A 13,164-nucleotide genomic window follows, 5' to 3' on the forward strand; every position below is an offset into this window, starting at 1 on the left:
AGTTTTAAAACGGAGCTTGATAAATGTATGAATGGGATTATATGACAGGGTTGCTTGCAGTGACCCAGGATGTCACTTCCAAGCCTATGCCCTTGCCAGAGTTCGTTTGTCCTTCTGCCCTGGTCCTGTCTGGTCCTTCTCCTGTCCTATTCCAAAGCAGTTTTATAGTTTGGCTGGAGAGGAGGTAAAATAATAACTAGTAGTTCTGGAATTGTCCCTTAACAACTCTTAACTGTTTTCTGAGAGGTGGCTATCTTGAGCCATTCTCTTCCTTCTTGCCTGTTTTCCCCAGACAGCCTTCTCTTGAATTAACCTAATATAGTCATAGAGAAAACATCCTTACAATCTACAATTCTGGAATATGCCTTTCCTAACCACTGTCCCTATTGTGTGGTTTGACAAAGTCCACCTTTGTTGACTTTCATGGCATGCTGCAAGGCCTCTGTATTTTCTCAGGTTTTTCCTTAGGGAGCGGGTTTACAGGGGTACAAGTGTATTGAGAGGAAAACATTTATTTCTTTGTTGTAAACTGGGACTTTTTTGTACTTTGATCCAATGTAACTGTAATGGATGTATTTATTCCAAAAATAATGTTTACATACCTAGAGCTGATGTACATGATTTGAAGAAATTTAAATAAACACACACACACACACACACAGAGGAAATATGCATTAAGACTCTGATTCCAGAAAGTATTTAAATATGTGTTTAAGCATGTGCTTAAATGGTTTCCTGAATTGGATCAGAAAATCTAACTGGGAACATCCATCATCTGTTTACCTAAATAATTAGCTAATTTATTGAAATTTAACATATACAATATTTGTGGTTTTATCCTGATGAACTCCATTTTGCAAAACAAATATTTATTCATCAGAATGTCTTATTCTCTAGTCTGATAGTTTGAAGACAGAATCTATCTTTTCAAAAAGCCAAATCCAGAATTACTGGTATAAGGCACTTGAACCTATGCTTAAATTCATTCCTGTTCAAGAAAGCACTTAAGCATGTGTTTTGTCATGTATCAATGGAACTTCATCAATATTAAATTTAACATGGCAGTCAATGTTACATAAAGTTGAGTATGTGCTAAACGCTTTCCTACATAGATACCCTTGCCTGAAATGACACCATATGGCTATTTTGTGATGTGTACAAGACTGGGAAAGTCATGCTAGCTCCAAAGTGAGTTAATCAACTAATCAAAAAATACGAGTCCCAGATCAAAAACTGATGGAGCTGTGCATTGAGGAGAGTTCACAGGAATGGATTCCTTGCCTTCTGCACTCCATAATTCCCAACGGCTGGGCAAATCATCCTCTCCCCTCAGGGCATAGTGTCTGCAGGAATTACAAGAAGCTCTAATGCTAGAGTAACTCCCCTGCCTGGATCTCAGTGGGAGGATGAATGAGTCTGGATCCATCTTAAAAATAAAAGTCAAATGAAGGTGAAGGCACTCAGCATCTCACTAGAGGTGCTCTGTATCTTGCAGGACCGTGCTTTCAATTTAGACAAGTTTCATGACAGATTAAGCACACAGTTATAAAGTACAGCAATATCAGACATATAATCCTACATTTAAACATTTAAAAAAACAAAAACAAAAGTTATGTTTATCAATAATAAATTACTCACTTCTTTATCCACAGCTTTAGAATTAGCATAAGTACTGTCTGGAGGGACCTTAGTAAGCTTTTCAAGTCTTTTCCTTAAATGTTGTTTTTCATTCAAATTAAGGATCATTCTCTCAAGGTTAGTGGAAGACTGCTTTTTTAGGGTACTGTATAAAACATACAATTTTAAAGAAGTAATTTTTTGTAATTAAAATTGATTACAAAGTACTCTTTTGACTTTTCAACTTTTAAATATGCATTTCCTTTTCAAGTGACTCATACATTAAGATCTCAAAATGAATGTAAATTCACAAATCATTAAATATATATCAATTGAATTTTATATCATCGCCTTCATACAAAGCAACAAAAACATTTTAAAGGATACGGCAGAATATAAAGTGACTTACATGGGCAAAAAAGATAATGATATACAAAAATGGAGGAAACTGAAAAGAAAGCAGAAATGTAAAAGTGGAAAATATTGCCAAGAAAGTACAATATTCTTGCAAACTAAGAATAGGTACTCTACTATACAGTAAGAGAAGAGTGAAAGAATGCTACAGTAGTGTGGGAAGAGAAAGGTGAAAGGGGTTTAACACCAGTTATATGCTAACATGAATGGAAAGATTTGAAGTCATGAATCTGAAAAGGGAAGAGTGACTTTGGGCCACATATGTAAAGGTATTCGGGTGCCTAAAGATGGGAATCTACTAGGATTTTCAAGAGCAACTAGGTGCCTAACTCCCATTGAAATAAGTTAATTTAATTTCATCATGACATCAGACTCCAGCCCCCTAAATGTATACTCCAGGAGGTTACAAAGATGGCACGTAGACACTTTCGAAAATCCCATTAGGCACTTATATGTATCTTTAGGTGCCTAAATACCTTTAAAAATCTGAGTCTTAGTGTTTGACAAAAATAAGCAAGTTAAAGGTAGACAATGGAGCAGAAATGAAAGAGCTGCTCTCAACTGTAGACACTTTCAGTGCAGGCAGGGAAACACACTTAACATTCATTCACTTTGAAGTAACATACCCTTCATGGAACAATCACCACCTCAGTCCACATGAGCCCGTGCTCCAGGGGTCCATCTCTTAAACTCAGGTTGTAAGATAAGGCTGGCTATATTGGAAAGCAGCTATCAAAAGAAAAGCACTTTTTCTGCCAAAATGCCTGGCCTATAGTTTTGGAGTGAGATTCTGTGCTGCATCCTAAAAGATACATCACAGAACTCACAGCACCTCCCAGTTCTAGGCTGCTCTGGGAGCTGAAGAGGCCTCCAGCATAACTTTGACAGCCCTGGGGCCCTGGCTAAATTAAGAAAGCCTCCCAAGACTGCCCTAGGGACTGCAGCACTGCTTAGAATCTCCATATTGCTGTTTGTTGCAGCACTGCCTCCTACACCTTCTGTGCTAGAGTTTACAAACAGGTCCTTGGAAAACAGCCTTATGGCTCTCTTCTGATGTGCCTGCTCTAGAAGAATCCTCATAAAGGAGCTTTTAATGGCCCCTTTATGCTGCTCTGGCCCTTGTACATGGTGCAAAGGGGCCATAGCAGGGCTGAAAATCTCACATCTGGCATGTACTTTTCTTAGGTCTGATGTCATGACTATATATTTCATTACACCATGTTATGTCTGCCATGTCTGAATTTGAAAGTTCGATTTTGATTTGGGGGACTCAGACAGGAGTTGTTTGGACATCACAAAAATCACTCTGCTCTATTGATTATGTACAGTTAGGCTCAATGATAATACAGGAGCTGGACATTGTTAGTATTTGAAGGATGTAAATAAGTTTTTTTTATTCCATATAGGTAGCCTGCCAAAGGAAATGGTGGAAACCATCATCTCTCCCTTGCCCGTTTCATCTGTTTGTCTGTTACATCCACTTGTTATTCCTGGTATTAAAATTATAAACTCATTGAAGCAGAAATTGTCTCATGCTATGTGTTTTTACAGCATCAAACTCAATTAGGCCCTGATCCTGATTCAGGCCTCTGAGCACTAACAGAATAAAATAATAAATATATAGTAATACTTACGCAGCCAGACATCTCCCGAGGGTTTTATTCGTTTTTCTTAATTTATCTGTTAACCTTTCTATTTTTTTCTCAGTATTTGGATCTTGTTCACTCCTTTGTTTTTTCATCAAATTATAAAATGCATCCATGGCTGTTTTTTCTACTGAATGAATGTTAAACCTAAAAACAAAATTTTAGTAAGATTAGTTAACACTGATAGTTAAAGAGATACATATTTTAAACAAGGTACTTATGTCATACTGTTAGAGTAATAGTCACAAGTAGGTCTTGTAATCTGTCAGTTAATTCCATACATTAAAAAGTCCCTATCTCTATTAAACAAATCACTTAAGCACATGCTTAACTTTAAACATATGAATAGTACTATTGACATCAATGGAATTACTCAAATGCTTAAAAAGTTTAGCATGTGCTTAATGATTTGCTGAACTGGACCTTACACCTAAGCAAAGTGGGTAAGTGGATGGTAGAATTCTATGCCTACTTTGTACAGGTGTAAGTATTTATGTAAGATACAAGGCAGCTGAGAATCAGGTCCCTTAATATGGTTTGCTGACTCAATTTCTCAGAATTTTCTTTTTTACTTTTGTCATTCTGTATAGACTCTGACTTATCTCTGAGCAGTCAAATCAGTTTCCTATATTGCTGAGGACAATTTCTTGTTTTAGATTATTTTCTCTCTCTCAGTTATACTTGTAATTGTTTAAAGAATTAAACAAAATGTATGTTTTGAGTTTTTTTAAATCTATTCATTTAGATTTTTGTTTGACATTGTATACACATGTGCAAACATACACATACCACCCAACAACTCCATTGTCCATTTTCTTCAGGAGACAAAGGAGAGAAAAAAGAATAAAGCGTTTTTTATTTAAAAACATTATTGATAACACAAAATGGATTATATACCATAAATATATACACATGTGCATATACCTCTCTATATATTTATACCTATGAACCTTAACAATTCTAATGTTGCAAGGAGCTGAGCACCTTCCTGATATGCCTTTAAGTATGTAGTGTGTGTGTGTACATGTACATACGCACACGCAGTTTAAAAGCTTCCAATTGTGGTTCAGCTAGACTTTTTAACATCTCATGGAAGCAAACAGGATGAGAGTGCTTCTGATCTACAATATGAGCATTTACTTCAAATGTTTTTAAACAAATGGATATTCATACCTACTACAGTCTAACAAACCAAACTTAATCTCAGGCGATGCTTGTAAATAAATAGCACATTACAAAACATACCTTGCTGAGCCATGTCAGTATTAGCTCCAATACACAGCATTTTAACTCTTGTAAAAAGATATACATTAAAACAAATGAATTTGTATATTTACATAAAAAATATGGCAGGCAATTTATCCATGTCTTGTAGTTTTTCAACAAAATGTGCAAATCTGATCCGCTTTTCATTTTTTGAACAATCAACAGGATGAGGCTTAAGGGACTCCAGCAGCTGATGCACCTAGACAAAGTAGTGTTAGTAATCTGATTTATATTGCAAACTGTATGTTATGGAGCAGGCTATAAACTTTGTTATCTGAGGCAACTATCCTTCCTAAAGTCTTTGTTCAACGAAGTCAGAAATTCCAGACACTGAATCATGTGCTCGCTCCATTAGAGTACATTGCTCCCTTACCACTGAATCCTAAATTCTAATTGTGGGTCAGTCACTGATTAGTCAGCTCACTTCACCTCTTTCATGATTTCCCCATTTTAAAATGGGGATAATGCTTACAGGGCTGTTGTGATTATTATTCAGGGCCAAATTCTGGAACACTTGCTCAGTGTAATCCCACTGGCAACAATGGAGTCACAAGGATGTAGTTTAGGACACAACCTGGCCCAGTATATTCACAATACATATACAAGTTCTGGTAACCACAAAAGATTTCAGCAATTATTGAGTTTATTTGTACTTAAATTTAGGAATTTAACTAGCCCAAAAGATGGTACAAAGCAATGATTCCTAGTGGGTCAATCTTAAAGGAAAACACAAAATTTGGTGAGACCTGAAAGAAATCAAAGGGTGCACAATAATAATGTAAATGTTGAATGTAAATAAAGGTAATTTAAAACTCCAGCTTTCTGTTTAAACTTTCTATCTATTTAGCTTTTTATAAGGTCACCCATAATAGTGGCAGCAGTATACAGCCTATGGATGAATCCTTTGAGGACTCTGTGAAACTCAGATTAATTTCAATAAGAATTCCACATGTAGACTGAGGCCTTAAACTGCTGTATGAATGCTGCATTATTGTGAATGTAAGAATCATTGCACCACTAGACATTTTGTTGAAAATACCACATTTTAAAGAGATTTTGCTTTTTCACATTATTCATTATTGTTTCCCTTGTCCTCCATCCAGTGCCCCATCTTACTGCTTGTTATGATATATCCACTGATGTATCTTGCCTTAATTAGAGGCTGGATTCTCTTCTCACTTATACAGGTTTTACACTGGTGTGACTCCACTGATTTCAACAGAGATGCTCTTGATTTATACCTGTGTAACTGAGAGTGGAGTGAGGCCCTAGATTGTGAGCTGCTAGGATAAGAGAACTTCTATTCTGTGTTTGTAAAGTGTTTAGGACAACCCTATAAGTGTGAATGTAATCCAAATAATAATAATAATTAATATAATTAATCAGAAAAAAAGGTTTCTTCAACTGGAAACATGCCCACTACTTATAGTTTGTGCAAAGGGATTCAAGAATGCACCAAGATAAGAAGTGGACTAAAGCAAAGCAGGGTCAGTGAGAAGGCATTAAACACAAAATGTGGGATTTTTAAAACTATCTAAGGAAGTCAGGACTCCAGCTCCCCACCATGGCAGTTACATGACCCATTCACTTGAGTGCTTTTGAAAATCTCACCCAAACACATTAGAAACACCACTGATATTAGGAGTCATTGGAACTTTAGCCATAGAAAATGCTTTCAACTATTAACAAAAGAAACAGCAAAAAGTTAGTTTTAATAACTTAGGGGGTACTTGTACTGTATTAATATTGTATTTACGCTTCAGAAGGGGACATGCTTCTGACATTTTTACTTACCTTCTCTCTTTGGCCAAGTATAATCCAGTTGATTAGTTCTTTCTTCAGCTCCTGTTCATAATTTTTTGCATCTGCCTTTGTGATTACTATTTTATTCTTGAAAGAGGTAAATTCCTCAGGATCTAACTCCTTGAAAACACCAGCAATAAAAATAATAGCAAACTGCTCTCTCAGTATCTTCAAAAAATATAGTCCGTGTACAATTGTGTATACACACCTGTAATCTTGGCCACTCTTCCCAGACTTTTGCCATCATGTCATATAGCTGGATACTCTCTCGTGGAGAGAAGGTAGTGTCTGAAGGAATGCCATAGTTCTCAATCTATACGTACATTAAACAAAAGAATCAGCAGAATGATTTTTTTGGTTAATGTTGCTAATATAAGAACTGATAAAACCATTTTGTCTCTGCTATTATACTTACATGACTGACTGTTAATGCAGCACATGGGTGATAGTGATCAATGACGAAATCATTATCCTTGAGAGAACAAACATACTTTTCCAGATCATTGTATCTGTCTCCATGAAGTACTGTATATACAAGCATACATTTATTTATGAAATTGCATCAATGCTTGTTTCTTTTAAAAATTAAGGCCCCATTCTGTAAAGATTTTTACTTTGATGGAACTATTCACAGTTCATAAACTTTAGCACGTGTAAGTCTTTGCAGGATTGGGGCACAAATTGTATTTTCTATATTTAAAAATATTCTGATACAGACCTAGTCTAACTCTATATGATTTTTTTGTTTTTTGTAGTTTTTGCTTCCTTGTACATTTCCTGGCAGTTGTAGAAGAACCAGAGCTTTCTTCTATTGTACTTTCAGCAAGTTGCCAGTATCTTTTTACTGATTGTAGCCATCTAGAGTGCAAGAACAAAATAAAGGTAAAGCTTCTGTAAAAGAACTGAAATAAAATAGTTAGGTGTATTTAGAATAGGTTAAAAGGAAAGATATGTATATATGTGGCTATGTTTTTAAAATCCGAGCCTCAGCTACATTCCTTGATTTTGTAGAAATTTTGTGAAAGCAACCTTTACTACTCCCTTAACCAAACTTTCCTGCTACTTCACCAAAAAAAAAAAAATAAAAAAAAATCCTTGAATTTGAATTTTGTTCTTGGAATGGGGGAAGAAAGTCCAGCAAGAAAAAGGAGTTCTTACTTCTGCCAAACTGAATCACCCATGACTAGATGTAGACAAGAAAACAAAAATATGGCCATCAATGTAATAACAAATTACTGTTTTGTGAATGCATCTGATGAAGTGAGCTGTAGCTCACGAAAGCTTATGCTCAAATAAATTGGTTAGTCTCTAAGGTGCCACTAGTACTCCTTTTCTTTTTGTTTTGTGTATGTATGTCTATACGTGTTTCCGGAGCAGATATAGATAATTATGAAAATCAATTTCTGGCACTTCTCCGGGCAGAAGCAAGTAGTGGGGTGGAGTAGTGGAGATCATTCCACTATCTCCTCCCTGCTCGTGGCAGCGGGTATAAGGGAGGAACTTCTGCTCTCTCCACCACAGCTGGAGTCACAATGTGAGCTGGGCCAGGCAGAGGTATTGGGTCTTACCAAGTAAGAGCTGTAGCAATCCAGCTCTGAACCAGATATTTTTTTAAATAAACTGAATATTTTCATCTGTGTTTCATGCTGTACTCTCTGAGGTAATTTTGTCCCATCCAAATTTATATAATTCACATGCTCTTATAAGTAAAAAAAAAGTTCATGCTTACTCAGTAAGATGTTCAGGGTTACTGATAGTTGCAGAGAGAGCCAGAAATGGACATCGAATCATAACCAGGAGGTGCTCCCAAACTTCTGCTCCAATTTCCCCACCAAGACAATGGACCTATATATATGTGAAAAAAATCAGCCTAAAATATGGAATGACATTTTAATGAGAAAAATAACTTACTTCATAAAATGAGTGCCAAAAATTCAGAAATTGCTGCATGTGTCATTAAGGACACACTCCCTATGCCCACTGAGTCCTTCTAATGACTTCAGTGGTATTGGATCAAATCTGAAGGACTCAATACTATATTCATTTTGGACCCAAGCCTCCCACTGACTTCCCTAGCAGTCTTAGATGCATAAGGAATACAGAATCTGCCCCTAAATTGTATGTTAGGTGTCAGATTTGGTGAGATTTAGGATTTCAATTTAAAAAAAAAAATTTGGTAAATTTCTATGCAGTTAAATATAGCGGTACTATGAGGGACAAGATGGAAGTGGAAGAATTTATGTCTTGAAAATTAAGAAATTTACAGCTATATTGCCAGAGATGGGCGCTGGCCAGTAATAACAGATATTTTGAAAAATCCAGTCTTTGGTTCCTTCTTTCAAACATTTCATACATTAGCAAATTTGATTTCTGTTAAAAGACACCTACCTCATCAAATATAACATATCTTATTCTTTTGACCCAATCCTGGCGATGAGGGGATAGCAACAAGATTTCTAAACACTGAGGCACAGTCACAAGTATCTGAAAAGAAATGTTTGTGACCTATTACTTCTAAGCCTACTGACAAATGAAATGTAAAAAAAAAAAAAAAATAGCTTTCATCATTGAAAAGGGAGGGTAACTATAAATGTATAATGTCAGCAATGAGGACTTGCAGCTGCACCTGCCTAGTTCCTGGGTTGCCTATGAGCACAGCTGACCCACAGCAGGGACACTTGACTGACTACACCAGCTGATTGGCCAAGTCAGCAAGCCGGCTCTTAAGCCCAACAGCAACAAATGATCTCTGGCTGTCCAATGCATATGCCCACAGCTGTGATCTCGCTTGTGCCTGTCTTGCTCCATCTGTTCTAGGCCTGCTTCCCTACTGATTCTGACCACAGGCTTTGGTTCCTGACTCTGGCTCTGGCTCCAGCCTTTAGGCCTTACCATCCACATCCCAGGTCATGACATAGTTGCCTGATCCCCAGATATGCAAGATATAAATAAACTTTACGTTTAACCTGATCCACCATGCACTAATGCTATTATGTATATGAGAATCACAACATTTTGCTAGAGTGGCTACTGCACCAAGGTCCCTATGTACTGCATATAGTTTATGACTTGTTTCACTTTTTCCCTGAACAAGGATGCTGCTTTGGGATTGGGCCCAATATGTGTTACAGATAACAAAAAAACTTTGGCCTACTTCTGTTGGAATAATTTAAAAAATGCAGTTCTATTTATTATATTTTATGTGTTTTTAAAAGTAGTGTTCTTTTTGTGGAAGAACATCAGCACAGGAACAAGTCCTCAAATGCAATGCAGTGTATATCTCACTGATGAGAAAATAATGAATATTGATGTTGTTTACTTTATGGCAAAGCTAACAGTGTTTCCAAAACTGTAAGGGCCAAGGTAATACTATAGCTTAACTATCATGTTCAATAAATGTGATCCTATCTAGATATCTTAGGGTTTTATAATGCTGCCCACCATCACTGCAGCTGAGTATCTTCCACAGAAAATTAATAGCAACAGCAAAGTCCCTAATGGACTTTACAGAGTCTCCTCCTTTTTCAGGGTGAAAACCCTGTTTGGGGTTTTGAATCTTTAATTAGCTTGGCTGTAATAGTACTACACCTGACTTTCAGTTTAAGGCATCCATAGAAGCTGTTTTCAACCAAGACAGCAAATCTATCCATCAGTTTTTTGCCAGGATCAATCTAAATCCTACAGTTTGCACTCTTGGAGGCCATTCACTGTGTGACTGGATATCAAGAACCCCAGTGTGGTTTTGGTGATGGATGCTGAATAGGAAAACACTGGGTATGAAGACTGGTGGGGATATATGGTTTGGTGAGGCTATTGGAAGGAAGGCTGGTGCTCATGGGAGCCACTAGCGATGGGAGATATTGAAGGCTCTGGAGGTGAGCAAAAGTGTGCTGGTGCTAAATGGGCTGTATTTCCCCATCCTCTGTCAATTCCACACACAGCCTTATGTGGGCTCCACACTTTCTTGCAGCACCTCAATCTGGAGCTGAGCACTATAACAGAAGGTTAGGAGTTGAGCATGTGGAAGGGAGGGTTTGAGTTTCCATTGGAGTTGGTTTGTACAGCAGCAGCAAGAGAAAAGAAGGGAGCAGAGAATCTCTTTCATTACCCTATCCTTGAACCTGCTGGGTGCTGATGCCTGAAGGATTTTGATTGGTTTTCTTTCTGTATTTCTCAACTATAGCATACAATCAAGCAAAGGCCCCTCACGACCAATACGTAGGTTGTGCCCTACAGGTAGAGAGTTCCTAGTAGGCAGGATGGAACCTTGGGCTCAAGTAACTCAGATTTTTTCTAATCTTTACATAGTTATGTCAACATTATTTTTATCAAAAATAAACTTTATGAGGAGTCAATCAAAAGTGCAAAAGGCACTATTTAAATCAATTTAGTATGCAGTAATACATCTAGAATACTGTACCTGACAGTTCAGGGTATCATGGCGATAATCCCTTGTGAAAGTTCCACCTACTACTAATCCATGAGGCAATGTCTTGGTGAACCGATTGTATATAGTTCCCATCACTTGGTTTACAAGAGCCTAGTCATTATTACATAAAACAGATCATTAATAAAGCTACTAGAAAATGTACATCTACATTAGTATGGTGCTCTGAGATGTGCACAGGCTTCAAAATTTTCGACACCAATATTAATTTAGATCAGCAATAGAAGTTAAGAGTACTATAACAACATTTATTTTTTAGTTTTATTCATAACTGATATTGAAGAAACTTGATGTGTGAGCTGGTGTATATAATATTAATTCTGGATTTTAACTCTTTTTGCAAAAGTTTAAAACACAGATTCATAGATTCATAGATACTAAGGTCAGAAGGGACAATTATGATCATCTAGTCCGACCTCCTGCACAACGCAGGCCACAGAATCTCACCCACCCACTCCTGCAAAAAACCTCTCACCTATGTCTGAGCTATTGAAGTCCTCAAATCGTGGTTTAAAGACTTCAAGGAGCAGAGAATCCTCCAGCAAGTGACCTGTGCCCCATGCTACAGAGGAAGGCGAAAAACCTTCAGGGCCTCTTCCAATCTGCCCTGGAGGAAAATTCCTTCTCGACCCCAAATATGGCGATCAGCTAAACCCTGAGCATATGGGCAAGATTCATCAGCCAGATACTACAGAAAATTCTTTCCTGGGTAACTCATATCCCATCCCATCTAACATCCCATCACAGGCCATTAGGCCTATTTACCATGAATATTTAAAGATCAATTAATTACCAAAATCATGTTATCCCATCATACCATCTCCTCCATAAACTTATCGAGTTTAATCTTAAAGCCAGATAGATCTTTTGCCCCCACTGCTTCCCGTGGAAGGCTATTCCAAAACTTCACTCCTCTGATGGTTAGAAACCTTCGTCTAATTTCAAGTCTAAACTTCCCGATGACCAGTTTATATCCATTTGTTCTTGTGTCCACATTGGTACTGAGCTTAAATAATTCCTCTCCCTCTCTGGTATTTATCCCTCTGATATATTTATAGAGAGCAATCATATCTCCCCTCAGCCTTCTTTTAGTTAGGCTAAACAAGCCAAGCTCCTTGAGTCTCCTTTCATAAGACAAGTTTTCCATTCCTCAGATCATCCTAGTAGCCCTTCTCTGTACCTGTTGCAGTTTGAATTCATCCTTCTTAAACATGGGAGACCAGAACTGCACACAGTATTCCAGGATAGGTCTCACCAGTGCCTTGTATAATGGTACTAAAACCTCCTTATCTCTACTGGAAATGCCTCTCCTGATGCATCCCAAGACCGCATTAGCTTTTTTCACGGCTATATCACATTGGCGGCTCATAGTCATCCTATGATCAACCAATACGCTAAGGTCCTTCTCCTCCTCCATTACTTCTAATTGATGCGTCCCCATCTTATAACTAAAATTCTTGTTATTAATCCCTAAATGCATAACCTTACACTTCTCACTATTAAATTTCATCATATTACTATTACTCCAGTTTACAAGGTCATCCAGATCCTCCTGTATGATATCCCGGTCCTTCTCTAAATTGGCAATACCTCCCAGCTTTGTATCATCCACAAACTTTATTAGCACACTCCCACTTTTTGTGCCGAGGTCAGTAATAAAAAGATTAAATAAGATTGGTCCCAAAACTGATCCTTGAGGAACTCCACTGGTAACCTCCCTCCAGCCTGTGAATTCACCTTTCAGTAGGACCCGTTGTAGTCTCCCCTTTAACCAATTCCTTATCCACCTTTCAATTTTCCTATTGATCCCCATCTTTTCCAATTTAAATAATAATTCCCCATGTGGCACAGTATCAAATGCCTTACTGAAATCTAGGTAAATTAGATCCACTGTGTTTCCTTTGTGTAAAAAATCTGTTACTTTCTCAAAGAAGGAGATCAGGTTGGTTTGGCATGATCAAACTTTTGTAA

General features: G+C 37.3%; 1 protein-coding gene across 1 annotated transcript in view; it reads right to left on the minus strand.

Annotated features, from left to right (window-relative positions):
* Window positions 1–13,164, minus strand: part of LOC140910510 (putative ATP-dependent RNA helicase DDX60) — a 78,831-nt gene that overhangs the window by 27,326 nt on the left and 38,341 nt on the right. Inside the window, exons 18-27 of the mRNA XM_073341568.2 lie at window positions 11,167–11,286; window positions 9,135–9,230; window positions 8,476–8,591; window positions 7,465–7,604; window positions 7,162–7,271; window positions 6,955–7,059; window positions 6,738–6,866; window positions 5,015–5,142; window positions 3,666–3,824; window positions 1,639–1,783 (exon numbers count right to left, since the gene is read on the minus strand). Of these exons, the coding sequence (XP_073197669.1) occupies window positions 1,639–1,783; window positions 3,666–3,824; window positions 5,015–5,142; window positions 6,738–6,866; window positions 6,955–7,059; window positions 7,162–7,271; window positions 7,465–7,604; window positions 8,476–8,591; window positions 9,135–9,230; window positions 11,167–11,286 (1,248 nt within the window). The remainder of the gene's footprint in view (window positions 1–1,638; window positions 1,784–3,665; window positions 3,825–5,014; window positions 5,143–6,737; window positions 6,867–6,954; window positions 7,060–7,161; window positions 7,272–7,464; window positions 7,605–8,475; window positions 8,592–9,134; window positions 9,231–11,166; window positions 11,287–13,164) is intronic.

This window comes from Lepidochelys kempii, chromosome 4 (genome assembly GCF_965140285.1).
Source record: "Lepidochelys kempii isolate rLepKem1 chromosome 4, rLepKem1.hap1, whole genome shotgun sequence".
NCBI classification, from domain to species: domain Eukaryota; kingdom Metazoa; phylum Chordata; order Testudines; family Cheloniidae; genus Lepidochelys; species Lepidochelys kempii.